Consider the following 17,614-nt stretch of genomic DNA (forward strand, 5'->3'; position numbering starts at 1 on the left):
GTCACAGTCATCTCATAAACGATAGCTCTCACACAAAAGCTCTAACACAAAGCATATTTTCACATAATTTTGTGACAAACTCGACAGAATACGCAGTATAGTAGGCCTATTTTTACTCCTGAGCATGTAGGTAATGTGCAGTCTCGTTGATAGACTACTCTCGTGTAGCCTGCTGTGTTTTCACGTTATACACTAGGGTCCAAAATTATTGGGACACCTGGGCATTTTGTGGTTAAGTGTGGATGTGTCCATGTAGCTATTCGTTTTATCACTCGAACCTAATTTATGGTGTGGCGAAAACAGTTACATGTTTTGGCAACTATTAACATTTTTGAAACATCTCTTTATGTGGTTGGCACATGATTGCCTGATAACTACCCTTATTTCCAACATTTTAAGGAATAAGGAAGTGCCTTATTGGCTGCCCTTCACATGGGGAAAAAAATGATTTAGTGCCCTCTAGTGTGCCCCTTCATGCAATAAATTATGATGATGTGCAGGCTAGAGCAAGAGGATTTGATAACGTGTCTTAATGAGTGCCCTTCTAGTGGAGAAAATGTGATGCAGTGCCCTATAAGATGCCCTTACAATGGTCTAAACTTGACTTTCCCTATTGGTGCCCTTCCAATGGAAAAGGGTGCCATTATGAAGTGCCCTCTATGACGCCCCTGCAAGACAGTGTCCCTTTCCAGTAGAGAAAATTGGATGCAGTGCTGTACAGGGTACTCCTACAGGTGAGAAAACACGATGAAATGCCCGATTAGGTGCTCCTCTAATGGAGAAGTGCCCCTCCAGTGGATAAAATGTGATGCAGTGCTGTAAAGGGTGTCCCTACATGCATGAGAATGTGGGGAAGTTTCCTAATACATGCCCCTCCAGTGGAGAAAAAGTGATGTGATAGGTGCCCTTACTATGTTATAAACTTGAGGTTCCCTACAGGTGCCTTTCTGATGAAAAAAACTCATGAAGTGCCCTCTTAGATGCCCTTCCAAGTGAGAAAACACAATGAAGTGCCCTTGCAATGGAGAGAAAAAAAATCCCAGTGAAGATAATGAGATGCAGTGCCCTACAGACTCCCCTACAACATGCTCTCTAGGGCAAGCTTTCCCAAAGTGGGTGACGTGACGACATTCTAGGGGTGCCGCCAAATACTTTGATAAAGATTTTGAATTTCTCTCAAACCCTGCTTACATACAAAACACATTGTATGGCTGCTAACAAATCTTTTCTGCATCAAAGCTGTGCTAAGGTAGTTAAAGACAACAATGTGAAATCAGTTTTCCCTAATCTGACTATGCTCCTCAAAACATATCCTACAACCCCAGTGTCAACTGCTTCAGTAGAGCGATCATTCTGTAAACTGAAGCTGATCAAAACCCAGCTCAGAAATACAATCTCCATAGACAAACCTTGGACGCAGAATGGGTTGTACTGGAGAGCTCAGTAACTTCAAATGTGGCACTGTCATAGGATGCCATCTTTGCCACAAGTCAGTTCGCAAAATTTCTTAATCAAGGATGAAGACTATTTCATCATACATGATGCATCATAACTTTTTGCGCGCTGGTGGGGCCCCATGTCTAACACGAGGTGCCCTTTTTATTTTTTCAAACAGCTTGAGTCCGCCACTGGCCGCACTGCATTAAAATTAGCCAGATGGACTACCGTTTCTTGGATTACTCCCCCCATTCGCTGTCAAAAGTAAAACGGAGGGTGTTTTTTTGCTGGAACACCCCGAAACACTACCTCTATGCTCTAGCTCTCTGCAAAACTACCGTACTTTGTTTTCACATTGCATATCTTTTCACGCCAGTTAAATCGTTTTAACTTGAGGCTGACAGAAATAAAGCGCCCATGTTTTTCGAAATAAACCACTTGTGCGGAAATCTTCTTTCTCCTTTAATTGTAACTGAGGAGGCGCTAAGGATCAACGCCGGGACTCATCCGACCCCTGCAAGTGCGGCGTCACGGGCGATGTCATTCGACACACTGCTTGTGTTGATCACCAACCCAGCATTCCCAGACCACGCAATGATTAAACTAGAGCATGATTTGGAATCAACTCAGTTTTAACGGAAACACTGCAACGGTAGACAATATCGTCATCTGATTTTCGGTTTTCCTTCAATTTTCAAAAATTGTTCCATTGCGTCCAAGATGTTCCTTGTCGCCGTTGCTTTGCCGGTGCTCGCCACCGTTCTCTCCGCTTGGCAGGGTAAGACAATGCTGCTTCAATTTTTCTACAGGCCTCGGGAGCAGAAGCAAGGATGTATGCTAGCTGGTAATATTATAATAACATTAAATAATATAGGGCCTACGAGGAAACAATTTTATCATCTTTATCAATCTACGCGAAATTATTGTTATACAGAGTACGTTACAAGAGATTAGGTAATCGTAGAATGAAGACTTGCAGTATATACGCAGAACGCGAGAATCGAGGTTAAGTATATTTATGCTATTTTTAGCTTTCACGGGATGGAATGCACACAACGTTTTCATGACTTGTGCTGTAGAAGTATTTCGGCCTAATTTATTTTTCCGATACATTTGTCGGAACATACTGGTGTTATCAATGTTACATGAAAAACATCTTGACACCAGAGATTACGGTCCTTGGGAAAAAAAAATAATGAAATACACATTGACAGCATTATCCCACGGGTTAACCACGAATAGGCACATACAGCGAAATGATAGTATTTGTTTAGTATTGTTGGTTAATTATATTTATTTACTTGTTTCATTGCTGCAGCTGATCTTGCGAAATCTAAAACTACTGACGTCTCTGAACTACAGAAATCAAAAACTATTTTCAGTGCGAAAAGCACAAGCCATAAATCATGGAAATGCAGAAAGATGCAGGAAGTTTCAGTGCACAACATCTGAATTCTAAATTTTTCCCTTGGTAAAATCGCATGAATAGACTTTGAAATAGAAATATAATTGAATTGAGATTGATATGGAATTGAATATTTTGTTTACACAGCACGATATTCGATATTCCATTTTAATACTCTTTCATACAACTTATATCTCATCATATTCATTCATTTTTGTTGTTTTACTTTTAGCAAAATGACAGTAAAAACAGTGACTGTTCAGTTAATGTGTTCTTTATGCAGATCATTGCTGCCTGTTGAAATGCTGGTAATTAGTTGATAGTGATGGTATTCTGATGTGAAAAGTCTTGTCTGTGGTCATGTTCATTAGGATGGGATAACCCCCCTTGAACCAGACTCTGTAAGATAATCCATTGGTTGAGACCTTGAAGCAGGTGGCAGAGTGACCTATATTTATAAACTGTAAGTGACAGAGAGGAAAGCCAGAGGGTAATTTCCTGTGCCTCGGCAAACAGGCTTGTGTACATGGGTTTAGCACATGTCTTTTTAATTACAGCTGGATTTTTTTAAAGGAAATCTCTACGATTATTGTATTAAACCAGAGCATTCTCCCTCCAGCCTTAGCTGAAGTAATGCATGTAGGGGTACACCGATGACACGCTTTAATTTGACATGTGTGAAGTCTACTACTTTAACCTCAAAGGTGCTTCCTACTCTTGGATTTAGAGTAGGATTAGCTAGTTTTACTCCCTCTGCTTTGTGCCACAGATTATTGTGCATTTGGTCAGTCAAATACAGTGCAAAGAAAGAGTGATATTTTATAATTGATTTTATTTTATAATGTTATTGACAACATGTGCTGTTTTTATACTCTCCATACAGTTTCTTATTTACCTTCCTTTAGTTATTTTAGAAAAAATAAAAAATTTTCTATCCTTAGAAAAAAAAACTTTTTAACCCACCAAAAATAAAAACTGCCTTGAGACTGTAAGCCTTGTCTGACAGATATTCTAATTTATTTGCTTGGCCTACTTTTGCGGTGTGATTTAACATGCCTCTTACTTTCTGCCTGTATAGTTGTTTGTTCAAACAATTGCATTTTGGTCAGACACATCATAGCAGGGGGCCCTCGCTGAAGGGGCTCACCCCGGATACGAATCCACAGCCCCATTCTTGTTTGTGCTATTCTGGTGCTTCTGCCCCATGGCACCACTGTGAATTTCAGGGGGTGGGGTGATTTCTGACGCTAACTGCCTGCCCTGTCCACGCACCTGCAGTGAGCGCCAACGAGGACTGCCTGTGGTATGTGGACAAGAATGGCACCTGGCACAATGGCTTTGACTGCCCCCTCATCACCTTCTGCTGTGGGAACTGCCACCGCCGCTACTGCTGCCTGGACGGCTTCAAGATGATCACCGAGAGGGAGCAGAAACGCTGCATGCTGTTCCAGTTCAGGTGCGGCGCTCGAACCCCTGAGGGGTCAGCAGAGTGTTCCGGTGTTCTGAACCAAGGCCCGTGCTGCTAACAATATTTGAATTGGCTGTAGTGTGAGATGCCTTCACTCTTCACACGCAGCTGGTGTCAGGTTGTACACCTGTACAGGATTGGTTTTTTTTGTGCTGTAACATGTAAAGAGTGCTTCACTGATAGTGTTTTTCGTAACTAATTTCTCTTCTTATCTGTGTAGTTGTAGTTTCTCAGTGCAGTCTCTCTGAGGGATTCTGAGTGCAGTAGTAAGCAGCCTCATGGCAGGAGACCTGCACAGCTGCAGATTCCATCAGTCGATAGAACACTTTTATTGCTGCGCTTTTGGGTTTGTGTGGTGAGAGGCGTCGCTAACTCTCTAGGACCAGATCGTGTCTTGCCTCTGTTATGTGGGGAGGGCGAGGGCTGAGAAATGCCTCTGATCTGTGTTGGAATGAGGGGGCTGGGTCAAAGGTGACAGGGGGTAGTTGGCGAGCATCTGAAGTGTCTTGCTCCCTTTGCAGCCCCACCACCATAGCTGGCATCGCCTCCTCCATCTTGCTGTTTGTCGCCATCATCGCCACCATGGTGTGCTGCTTCATGTGCTCCTGCTGCTACCTGTACCAGCGCAGACTGCGGGGCAGGACCTCCTATGAAGGTAATGCAGAGAGGGTCACGGAGACTGACCTCTGATCAGTGCTCAGCCAGTGCGTGCAAAACTGATCAGCAGTCAGTGAGATCTGAGATCAGTTCAGCCAGCTGTGTGTGAATTTCCTCATTGCTCCCCAGAACCATACAGTACCTTCAGTCTGCTCAGTACATTGTGACTGAGATTGAATAATTATTTCTCAGGCAAAATATGTTTCTGTTAATGTGCTCCATAGCCAGGCACATGTATTTTGTTCAAAGTCAGCCAAGCAGTAAAAGATCTTTTTATTTTTTTCCATTACAGAAACACAGGAAGGTATGGCTTAAAATGTTGTTGCTTTGTGTAATGATCTGCTTATTCCACATTGGAACTGACATTTTGTGAATTGATGCAGTTTGTTTTTGACTAACACAAAGCTGTGATGCTTTGATTCATGGTGGCTTGGCTTACAGCGCTGCACTCACCCAAGACCAAAATAGTTATTTTCCCTGCAAAAAGAATGAGTTGTTTTAGCTCAGCACTCCTCCTGGTGCTTGTTAACATATTCCAGCATGCTCGTGCTGTGAAGTCAGCACATGCACAGCGGATAGTTTCTGAACTCATTGGAGGCTTTGTAGCAGGAATGACAGGTGTGCCTGAATTTCAGCCCAACAGATTCCAATGGCCAGCTACCCAGTGGACCCCATGTATGATGCTTATGGCAAACCGATTGGACAGCCTGATTACCAGGCCCCTGGCTACCCAATGGCACCACAGTACAACCCTGGGATGCCCCAGCAGTATCCCATGATGCATCAGGGCCCTTACCCTCCTTATCCACCTGCAGACCCTGGCTATGGCCAGGCAGGTAAGAACCAAACCTGTTTCTCTTGTGTTAGTCATTTGCTGTGGATGCTGTTACACATTACTGAATTACTTAAAAGTGTAGTGGAGCATTAAAAGGCAAAAAAGGATTCATTTATAAACCATTCTTGTAAACACAGACCACTTGGTATGAACTTGGTAACATCCAACCAGACACTTCAAGTACACATTAAAATGTTCAAGGGAATTATTCACAAGCTCTCACTTGAATCTGAATTTCAGAATTTTTTTTAGACAAAATAGTGACAGACGTGAGCAGTGTTAGAATGCTGAGGGGTTCACTGGGGGTTTAAGGCAGTTAGAAGTGGTAGGTTGCAACTGCAATGTGTCTAAACATTATTTTTAAATGCCTGCTGTGACTGTGGAGAGTGGCAGTCGTTTGACAGCTAATCCTCTGCGGATGTATGTTGCAGCACCCCCACCATACTCCCCACCGCAATACCCTGGCCACTGACTGGATAGGGGTGCCTTGGAGGGGAAAGGGGAAGAGAGAGAGAGTGCATAAGAGAGGCCACCATGTATGAGCGAGGACTCGTACCTTCCACCGCTGCTCTGCCTCATTGTCTGTTTGGAAACAAAAAGTACTAACTCTTGCCCCTTTGTGGTATTTTTTTTTGCGATGGAGCATGATCTGGAGTTGGGGTTTCTGTTGTCCTGGACCCAATTCCTGCTGATGGTAACATAAAGACGTCAGCTTTCTTGCAGTGGCCATTCCCCAGTGAGCAGGGAGGCTGGTCTGTTATGACAGGCTCTCCTCATGAGCATGTTGGCCGGACATGCACGCACACACCGACTCATACGACGCTGCCGTTGCGTTTCTTGTTTTTTTTTCTTGCTTAGCTTTCTTCCTGTAATATATTTGCATTCACATCTTTGAAAGCCCCTGTTTTCATGTGACAGTTTAAAAATTTAATATTTAAAATACTTCTGAGTGCCAGTGGAGTTGTTTTCCATGCGACAGGAGCCCAAAGGTTAAAGTATTGGTGGACACTTCAGAGTGATGGGTGCCTTTGGATATCTCTTTCTGCTACTTTACAAATTGTGGTGATTTATGTGACAATTCTCTGTCTTCCTCCCTGTCTCTCTCTCTCTCTCTCTCTCTCTCTTTCTTTGTCTATAGTTTCAAATTGTCTTCCATAATTGAAACTAATATTAACAGTGGTTAACACCTGATGCCAAAAAGTGACTGTGTAGTACAGAGACTGTACAGAGAGAATAATTTGAAACTGGAATATATAATATAAACTGTTATTTACCAAATTAGTTTGTATTAATTGGAATATGAACTTTCATGTGCAGTTTAACACTGCTAGTATATACAAGTTTTATTCTCTGTTGGTAATCAGACTCCATGTGGTCTGAAAGTGTTCAGTGATTCTGTATGTCACCAGAAACTTGGATATTGACAGGAGCTGACTGATGCAGAAAAATTCAGTATTCGCATTTGTATCTTCAGCAGGTGTTTGAATCTTAAATGTACATCCCAGCCGAGATGAATCTGAAATGTAAAAAAAAGGATCATTTGGGTGGTGACATCATAATGCAAAATTGTGTATCTCTGCACCATACAGGAGCTTTCTGTGGAACTTTGTATTTATACTGAAATTGTTTTAAGGGTTCACTTTTGTCTCCCTGTATTTTTAGCTGTTGATTTTTGTTCTTTTAACTTTTAATAGGTGGTGCATGAGAGGGTTAAAATAAAATTGTGTGTGTGCGTGTGTGCGTGTGTTCACATTCTAAGGTGTCCAAGTTTTGTACTGTATAAGTTCTTTATATTGTTTAGAGCCCAGTGTCATAATCCCAGTCGCTGGCTGCACTTACTTGAAGTCTGCCCCTAGATTGAATGGAAGCTAAAGAACTCTGTGACATGCATGAGGCAGAGGATATATATTAAAAATGAGATTCAAAGATAGCGACAGGTAAAACAATCATCCTGCATCTCTGATACATCACACTGCAAACTGCAATCTGTATGATTGCCTAATCCTCACTTAGCAATAAGTGATAATGAATCAGCCCATTTTGTACAAGAGTCAAGAGACTGATCCTCATACTGCCCCCATCATTGAAGACTTACCCTGTCCTCAGCTTACATGGCTGAACATTGGAAATGTTAATGTTTGCTTTGATAAGTAAAAGTCCCCTATTCCATAATACATAAACTGATTGAGAATCTGTGGACATGGGCCCTGCATCCTTGGAGTTGTATCTGTTCTAGATATAGAAGAGTATCCTGTATTATTGTTTTGATTTAATTGTTTAATGAATTCTATGACAGTTTTAATAAACCTGCTGGTTTTTTCTAATGCATCAGTAATGACTTGGAAATGTAAGCCACTGTGTATAGTGTTTCTATACAATTACATGCCAGTGACATTCTTCCTTTCACTGGCTTAATGGACCCTTTGGTTTTGAAACTGAAGACTTTTAATAACTGCCACCTGTCCCTGGGTTTGGGGAAACCTGGTGCTTTCCCCATAGGAATGCAGTATTGTCTCACTTATAAATCCCTCTCCTTGCTATGCTCCACAGAGTTGGCCTATAACATGACATGACAGCCATATTCAGACAAGCACTGGATAACACTCTTTAAAATGAATAAATTAATAAATGTCGTTTTACTCTATTTCACAATGTTTTGTGGTTGTTTTTCAAACATCTGCGTGGACATTGCACAGACTTGAAAGTGGCCTACGTGCATCGTTTCAAAATGTAGCCACTAGAGGTCCTCAAAGTTATTAGGTTTAAGGCTGATAACCATTTTGTAAACTTTGTTACTCTATAAATAGTTTACCTCCTAACAATTACTTTATTCATGAGCTGGTCTTTTGCAGATGTCTGCTAAGTTTAAAGAGTCAAAGATTTGATACAGTCATGTCCACATACATCAATCTAGTCATCGTCTGAGAGGTTTTAAACAGTTTTCTAAATTGAAACAGTCAATGATTTGATTGACTCCAATCACTTCATGGAACGTAACGGTTCACATTTCAAATTTCTTTTCTCTGAGGGCGATCTTGGGGGAATTAAAGACAACTCGTTTTTGTGTTGCCCTCTAAATATTACATTTTCGCGTTTCTAGTCTTAACTATGATTGTTCAAAAGTGTCAGTTCAAAACTGGTTCACTCTTTCCCCGTTTATGAAAATCTGACATTGATGAAAAATCTCAGCATATGAGGGACACCTTTGATGCGTAACAAATCGGGGAAAGATGGAAAAGGAAGAGACGCTGGTCTTCTGGTATTTAGGTCTCATTCATTCTCACCTGGCAATTAAAAGAACCCCCATCCGTGCTATGTTCTTTCCTGGTGATTTTTAAGGCGGCGTATGCTTCTGAAAACTGATCTTGTTTGATTGTTTACTGGGAAAATCTCCGCCCCGCGTCAGTATTGCGCTTTTATGTTACTATTCGCCTATCAGCCCTTCCTCTTGTCTTTAAAAGGCTAAAATGCTGTGGACTATATTTGGTCATGCAGTTGCAGAGGATTTCAAGGAAGGTACAAGCATCTCAGACGGGTTTGATGATAGGCTAAGGCTGACTTCTAAAGCGCACTGGCCCGAATGCGCTCCCTTGCCTGAATAGACCGAACGGGACGAGCGGCGGTTCGGTTTTTACGGCCCTTAGAAAGTGTATGGAGCGATCGCTGACGCAGTCTGTAGACTACAACGCAAATTTACGTGGAGCTGTAGGACTCCTTCACCTGTCTCCATAATTCCTTCATAACTCTGAAAGCCCAAGAAAGTCATGTCTAGGAGAAAGGTGAGGGGATTGACGCGGACAGGGCGGCAGGTGAGCGAAGACCCTGACATCGACAACTTGTTGTCCACCCTGTCGCCCGAGGAGATGGAGGAGCTCGAAAAAGAGGTCATGACGGTGCCCGACTCAGATCCGAACGAGATATTCGAGGCCGGACAAAGGAACCGGTTGGTTAAGCAACCCTCGGTAAGCAACAACAGGGAGGCCAAACTGGACCCCTGCGAGCGTGACACCAAGAGACTGCCTCAAAGAGAGCTGTCGTTCGAGGTAAGACAACTGCCACAGTGTTCACTGTATCTGATCAAAAATGCTGACTATCCTGCACATGTCCTCGAGAACTCTGATGCACTCATCATGACGGGTGGTATGCGATGTGGTAAAGGGGAGTGTTCCTCAACGTTTCAGCTTCGGAGATCAGTTAATTATGTTTCCGTCATCGAACATGATTTTCGTTATCAGTGATGTATTTCACACTATCCAAACCGAGGGATGCCTTGGTTTCTCAAGGAGGCAAGATTAAAATATACATGTTCTCTCTGCCCTGTCATACCAACAGTTTTAAAGGTCTTAAATATGTAAGAAGAATAAATTGCCTTTAAATGGGAAGCTTTTTGTTTTTCTAAATTGTTAACAGTGAAATATAACCTGGGTAAAGTTTCCCAGTGGCCAGTAGCTATGGAACAAGTGCAATTGCTAACATGTACCGGGCCGTCACTGGGTGTTGGGCGTTGAGGCAGTGTTGGGAGGGGTAGTGAACTATTGAGTGTGAAATTGCTCTTGAGTATTAGTGGAGTATGACTCAAGTTGAGTTGGGGTAAACTGTCCTCTACAGTTATACCCAAGGAACTTACTGGAGCCACAGAGCTTAGCCCAGGGCAGGGCATTCTGGAATGTTGCCAAATAGTTTTTTTTTCCATTCCAGAACATTTTGATCTGAAGAAAAATAGAACACATTTATTCCATATCCAGCTTTCGCCGCATCCATTACAAGAAATTGCTTCAGCTATTTTAAGCCTCAGATGGTTGCAAGTTGCACTGTTACAGCTGGGTTTCTCAGTCTTCATCTGGATGGGCCACAGTCCAGCAGAACCCCAGCAACCCCTGTCTGCCTGACCAATGGTGTAAAACAGATCAATTTAACACTCAAATGTTAATGTCAGGCTAATTGCCGCCTTTCAAAAAGTCAAAAATGGGAAACCTTGTATTGCATATAGGGGTCCTATTGAAATGTGAAGATAATGCCATTAGAAGTCTATTAACAGCATGGCCTGACAGCAAAAGACAGCTCTGACATGCGTTGAGGATCTAGGAAACAGTGGTCAGTGTCACTGGGGTGCTTTGACCTGTGATGGCTCACCCATGGGAAGTCTTGCTGGTGTTCAGAACATGAACAGTCAATGGACTCCAAAATGAGCCAATTGGACAAAATACTGTCCACACGATAGGCCACACCCCTGTTCTTGTTGCTAGGCAGCACAAGGCTGCCATTAAACGAGGCCATTCTGTGAGGAGGAGAGGTTTGAAAAGGTTTGAAGTGCAAACCTGGGACACAAGGATATGACAAAAACAAACAAACCCTGGCCTGACTTTGTGATTTGATACCCATGATGTTTGGTGATATATTAGAAGGTTATCGCTCTCTTTCTCTAGCTGATGGGGAACCCTACTATACCCTACTACTACTAGAAGTTCTAGTTTGTACAAGCTGAGGGAGGATCCTTTGACAAAGAAGAAATTTGTCCATCAATCCTTTGATCCCCCTCCAATGTTCTGTACAAGTACATCTGTGATTATACCATCAATAGCACTAAATCTAAAAACAAATTTTCTATGGATGAAACTATTAGAGTTCTCTGATTTTCCCAATTCACCAGGGTGTTCTGTTTTTCAGCACAAAGCCCACATGGTCCTCCAATTAGAGGCAGAACAACAGTGAGTAGCGTTTGCAAGTGAGGCACTTGAAAAGACGCGAGCTTTGCTCTGTGGAGGTTCTGAATCCTGGCCCTGCTTGAATTCCTGCTCCATGGCTCCTACCCTCACTGCCTTTTAAGGGCACATCTGCCAGAACTGGAGCTCTGCACGGCAGCACCCGCAGAGCCTCACAAATCAGCCACTCCGTTGCCGCCGCAGATTTATGTCCCCTTTAAAGCCGCTAAAAACAGCTCCTGCTACACACTGTAAACACACAGAATCAGATGGATGTCCCACCACGTGCGCCTCTGTTATGTAATGTCTCATCAGACTGCTCCCAAAAAACCTGGCCCGTTCGTTTCAAACAGGCCGACACGGAGGTGGCAACAGTCCCCTGCATATACAGCAGAGGTGGAGATGTTTCTGTGGCTCCTTGTATTTATTGCCATTCACTGACTTCTTGACGGTCCCACACAGATGTGCAGTGAGCTTGTAAACATGGCATTTATTAATTGAAGAATAAAAAAGAATGCTTGGTCTCTATTGAGGGAGGTGGTGGAGCGATTGCGTGCTGTTGTGCTAAGTGGAGTGCTGTCAAGATGCCAAAATGGAGCCATCTTGTTGTTCTCTTGAACAAGGAGCTGCAACTTATATACTCATGTAGAAGAAGTACCTGTAAAAATGGTAACAGAAGGTTACCACATGGTATCCAGTTCTGAGCATTTTTAAACACCGAGCACAAGCGCTTCTTTTAACCAAATGAGTAGCGTGATGTAATACTGAATCAGTTCAGGCAAAAGCTATATTTGCTCAGCGTTCACAACGTTCATGTTGCAGAATGAGAAGTAATGCCATTACCATTGTCTTTCTCACAGATCCTTGTGATCTTTGTCTATGAGCTCACAGAAGCTTGTTCTGCTACTTTATGTCCGACACGTAATTTTGGCCTTTCCACATCAGGGTGCTCCTTGTCTCCTAATGAAATGTGTGTTACATAACTTTAAAAAGTCACGTTATCTATGGCCATATACAGAAGTGGCTTTCATGAGTTCTTCAAAGAGAAGGGTAGTTTAGTTTATTTTACTTACAGTTTATTATGAAAAAGCTAGCAGTGGGAAAATCTTAGCACATGGATATAGTTGTCCAAAGGTTCCAGACAACACAGATATACAGAAATAGTATCAAATTTGCTTAACTTTACAGACGGCCAGCCTTTCTATGTATACAAAACATTTAAAAGCTTCCTTTATACAGTACATAAGGGTACATACATCAAAGGCTTTTTTTGTTTTTTGGTCCTCAAAATCTGAGTGCAATAGGATGGTTGAAGTGAGCCTACCTGTGTCTCCTACCCCCTGCAGTTGAGGTGTATTTCAGAAAATAATAGGTCTAAGAAGATAAGTTCTGAAAAATGCACTAGCTTAAAATTTGCTAATTAGTGATAAGGACAAAGTGCACAGCTGTTACATTCTACTTCTTAAGTTTGAAGACTTTTTGAAATTTTTTTAGTGGAATCACCATGTAGACTGTGTTGCATATTTACATGACATGTTGTTTTACATCTGCGCAGGGAATCCTTCTGCTTCAGATGTCAGATGTTTAGATAATAAGACAATATTAGTAACTGGATTCTGGCCAACATTAAACATAGCCCAAGCCCAAGAAGCAAGCATTTTGGGGAAGTAGCCTACATTGATTTTCACTCCATATTCAATAAATAAAACAGAAGACCACCCCTATTTCCCTTATTGAGGCAGTGAACTCTGGTCAGAGATCCTTGCCAATGCAGAGCTTTAAACAGACAGATACCACACATTAAGGAGATGGGTTGAGCCATTTTTCTCAGTTTACTGAGGATAAGATTAAAGTTTTATCAGCTTGTAAGTAAATAAGTTTAAAAAAAAACTCACACAAAGCACTTAGTGAGTGAGGACTATTTGAAAGTAAGAGAACATCGCTACAAATAGTAACAGTACTCCCTAAATGTATATATACCAACACACCTTCAAACATACTTCTGGTAAAATAAAATATAAGAGAAAGGCAAGAGGTTGTTGTAGTTGTAATGAGGTAATAGTGTCTTTCGGCAAGTGTAACAGCTGCATTGCTGGCCTCCCTATAATATTATGATGTATGTACAGCAGGATCTTGTTTCTCTTAAAATAATAATTTGCCGTTTGAAATAAAGAGGAGTGGCTACCATACTGCCCTGATGCTACTGGATTTTCACATTATCATCGTGTGTTAGGACAGCTGTATTTTAGAATTTTTATTAAATTCATATTCAGTAAATATTTTCAATATTTGGCAAACTACCCTCCCACAGTAGCCTGTCTTTATGAGGATTAGTAACATGGTACAACATGTGCTTTCTGTACTGTGCTTCTGAATGTGGACAATCCATTATCCAGAATAAACATGAAAATCACAACAGTATCGATCATCTGCATTTTATCTCACAGACACTTGTGCATTTTTCATGGAGAAGCTTATTTCAGGTGGACAGACTGACTGTACTCCTTGGCTTATTTAGCTTTACCTGTGTCTGTTTGTAGTATCTTGTTGTAACCTAATCTTGTGGGATTTCTATATTTAATTTAGAACATTTTAAGTGTAATCTATAAATATATCTTTAATTTTTTTAAAAAAAGGATGCGGATGGAGAGAAATATACACAAAACTCACGTGGTATAAGAGTTTCCCTTCGGAAATTATGTAGAAATGGCATGATGTGTACTAACACATGATGTACCTGGAAATAGGCAACATGTAGAAGAAGAACAAATGATGATGTTTAAATCCTATATTCAGGTGTATTTTTCACATTTGTTCCGTGATTTTTTATATATTTCTCATTTAGCAGGGAGAACCCAGAAAAGAGAGCCGGAAGCAAGAGTACCTGAGGAAAATGGGCCTGAGTCAGGAGAAGTGTTTCTCCAGTTCGGAAAGTCAAGATGGAGGACTCCAGAGGCAGGACAGTGTCTCCACAGAGGGAGAGCGCAAGATGGAGGAGAGAAACTGCAAAGAACGAGAAGATCCTAAAGGGAACCAGGTGAGCCCCTCTGAAAGATTCAGGAGGATGGAGACCCAGGACAAGGTGACCCCGGAGGAGGGTAAGGGGAAAGAGAGGTACGAAGAGAGCAAAAAGAAGGAAGAAAGCAATAGCAAGACAAGAGATCTGATATCAAAGCTGCAGGAGAAAAAAGAGGATACCAAGGAAAAGGAGAGAAAAGAGGAGACCAGGAGAAGAGATGAGGGAAAGACGAAAGAGTTGATTTCGAAGTTGCAGGAGAAAAAAGAAGAGAGTAAGGAAAGGGAGCGAAAAGAGGAAATAAAGAGGAGGGACGATAGTAAGACCCGAGGGCTGATCTCCAAGCTGGAGGAAAAGCAAAGCCAGGGAAAGGAGGTGAAGGCTGACATTAAGAAGGACAGAGGGGAGGAGAAAGGCAACACTGAATTTCAGCTTGAACGATCAGTATCACATGAAAAGGAGAAGGAAGTGAAAGAGGACATGAGGAAGAAGGAGAAGGGAGAGAAGGAGGAAGTGAAGGAAACTGAAAAAGAAAAAGAAAAGAAGGAGAAAGAAAATACAAAAGAGAAGGAAAAGGAAGTGAAAGGTAAGGAAAATAGGGAAAAAGAGAAGGAGAAAGAAAATTATACAGGGAAAGAGAAGACCCAAAAGTCCATCAGAAATGAGGAACCTGGGAACTGCAAGAGCCCAGTCAGCAAGACCAAAGAAGAGGAGGAGGAGGATGAAGCTGCCAGCATGTTTGACGAGCCCTTGGAGAAGGTCCGCAGCAACGATCCCTCAATGACAGAGCTCAATGTCAACAACTCGGAGGTCATCAAGACCAAAACCCTTATCCAGTTTGCTGAGGCGCTGAAGGATAACACCCACGTCAAGACATTTTCCCTCGCTAACACCCGGGCCGACGACCATGTGGCCTATGCTATCGCGGGCACACTGCGGAGCAACAAGACCATCACCAGCATCAACCTGGACTCAAACCATCTCACCAACAAGGGCATCATATCCCTGATCCAGGCCCTGCAGCACAACGCCACCTTAACCGAGCTGCGCTTCCACAACCAGCGCCACATCTGCGGGGGGAAGACCGAGATGGAGATGGTGAAGGTGCTAAAAGAAAACACCACACTGCTCAAGCTCGGCTACCACTTTGAGCTGGCCGGACCTCGCATGACCATGACCAACATCCTGAGCCGCAACATGGACCGTCAGCGGCAGCGGCGCCTGCAGGAGCAGAAGCAGGCCCAGGCCAATGGCGAAAAGAAGGGAGGCTCTCTGGAGGTGCCTAAGGCTGGAGGGGCCTTCCTCAAGGGATCTCCCAAGGCCTCGCCTCAGCCCTCGCCGCAACCCTCTCCCCTGCCCTCCCCGCTTGCCTCCCCCAGAGTGACCCCTAAGCGCGGAGGAGGCGGAGGAGGGGCCCCGCCCCCACCGGCCCCGCCCCCACCTCCCCCTGCCCCTTTGCTGGAAGGAGACTTCCTGCGGAACTCTCTGTCACCTGCATCACAGAGGAAGCTGGACGATAGGGGGGCGGGACGAGGTGGCGGGAAGAACTCAAGGGACCAGCTTCTGGCTTCCATAAGGGCCAGCAACATCAAGCAGCTGAAGAAGGTAAGGAGGAACAGTCAGCACAATGGTCAGTTAACACAAAATGACAGACAAATGAAAATAATATGAAAAAATTTACATTAACCTTATGTAGTTGTCATTGACCTGATGACTGACATGGCATATTTGTGATGAAATACACCCAGGCTTCTATTTGACTGAAATAAATAAAACAACTCATACCTATTTGGTGTTTTAAGGCAAGTATGTTTTTTTGAACTAGGATAAATTTTGAACCAAATACAGTTTGTAGTTTAACCTACAGCGGCTAAAGCAACTAGAATTCCTTTGTCATTCCTTTCACAAATTAACTCTGTCCTTTGTCATGTCCTTATGAGCCCTCAGTTTCCAAGATATGTTTAAGGAAAGGGGCTACTTTCGCATCAGGGTGAACGCATAGCTAAAGACCCTCACACCTCTTCCCTCCAGGTGACAGTCCCCAAGCTTCTGCAGTAAGAAGAGGGATCAAGGCAAGGAGGTGATGAGGAGAAAGGAGAGAGGGAGAGAGAGAAGGAGAGTGCAAGGAGAAGGGCAGACATCTCACAGACTTCGAGAGGACTAAAACTATTTGTTGTACTGAACACGTGGATACAGTCTCACCACTGAGCTGCAATGCAGATGGGGCAGGCATGGAATCAAGGGTGGCGGCTTCGGCCCGGGACGTCCGGCCTCGGCTGCTGGTCGTCCCAGCATTGTGCGCTCACTGGAGGATGCGGCCACCAGGATTTGGTCCATTTGTCAGTGGCCTCCCCCGTCAAGGCCTTGCCTGTCATTTGCACTAGACTCCAAAAGCAGGTCATTGGTACAGTATGTGGGAGAATGTGCGCAGTGTGCTTTTTGTATGAGGTCTTTGCTGTAGCGTTCATATCAGGTGATGATGATGAGAATGGTGCATGTCGTCGAGTCAGTTTATAATCCTGAAACTCTGGTACAGATATCCAGCAGAGACATCAGGAAGTTATTTATCAGTTTTGTATCGTGCAAATGCAAAAGAAATGTTGTGGCATGTATTTTTTGCTATTCTGCTGGGTCTGGGGATTTTCAATTGAGCAGTAATCAGGAAATTAAAGTAGTATTTTACCTTTACAGACTCTACATTTAGACTAATTGGTAACAGAGTCCCTGGGAAGAGTGAGCAGAAATTGATGCTGTTTGTATGACTGCCAGATCTCTCAAATCTCAGGCATCTTTGTCTTTGTCAAAAACAAGCTTGGATTCCTACCTTTTAAAAATGACCCAAGATAGTGGTGTAGAGATCTCTAAAGTATTTTGTTTTGAATATTAAAATTTGCTGTTAGATGGATGTTGACATTCTAGCACTTTCTGTCCTGGGGTATATCTGTAAGGTTTACCTTTGGCTGTTGGAATTTAAGAATGGTGTTGATGATAGAACACTGCCATTGAACTTCATTTCCAAACCTGGTGAGTGCTTTTCTAAGATACTACAGATACTACAGATGAGAATTCTTTACCTACCTTGCAACAGAATGAA

At 42.8% G+C, this 17,614-nt stretch overlaps 2 protein-coding genes across 4 annotated transcripts; both read left to right on the forward strand.

Moving 5' to 3' along the window:
- The first annotated feature begins 1,978 nt into the window (after window positions 1–1,978).
- On the forward strand, window positions 1,979–8,375 carry shisa4 (shisa family member 4). 2 transcript variants are annotated; one of them, XM_036531570.1, is made up of 6 exons: window positions 1,979–2,215; window positions 4,121–4,298; window positions 4,832–4,965; window positions 5,260–5,271; window positions 5,603–5,803; window positions 6,234–8,375. In XM_036531570.1, exons 1-6 carry the CDS (start codon window positions 2,158–2,160, stop codon window positions 6,272–6,274), a joined length of 624 nt encoding a protein of 207 aa, XP_036387463.1. In that variant the 5' UTR covers window positions 1,979–2,157; the 3' UTR covers window positions 6,275–8,375. The 2 variants fall into 2 exon arrangements, with proteins under 2 accessions (XP_036387463.1, XP_036387464.1); XM_036531571.1 differs by lacking the exon at window positions 5,260–5,271.
- A 933-nt stretch (window positions 8,376–9,308) lies between these two features.
- Window positions 9,309–17,614, forward strand: lmod1b (leiomodin 1b (smooth muscle)). 2 transcript variants are annotated; one of them, XM_036531461.1, is made up of 3 exons: window positions 9,309–9,845; window positions 14,350–16,125; window positions 16,552–17,614. In XM_036531461.1, the coding sequence occupies exons 1-3, from the start codon at window positions 9,567–9,569 to the stop codon at window positions 16,576–16,578; spliced, it is 2,082 nt and encodes a 693-aa protein (XP_036387354.1). In that variant the 5' UTR covers window positions 9,309–9,566; the 3' UTR covers window positions 16,579–17,614. The 2 variants fall into 2 exon arrangements, with proteins under 2 accessions (XP_036387354.1, XP_036387355.1); XM_036531462.1 differs by having other exon boundaries at window positions 14,353–16,125.

The sequence above is a fragment of the Megalops cyprinoides genome, chromosome 6 (assembly GCF_013368585.1).
Source record: "Megalops cyprinoides isolate fMegCyp1 chromosome 6, fMegCyp1.pri, whole genome shotgun sequence".
Taxonomy (NCBI): Eukaryota; Metazoa; Chordata; class Actinopteri; order Elopiformes; family Megalopidae; genus Megalops; species Megalops cyprinoides.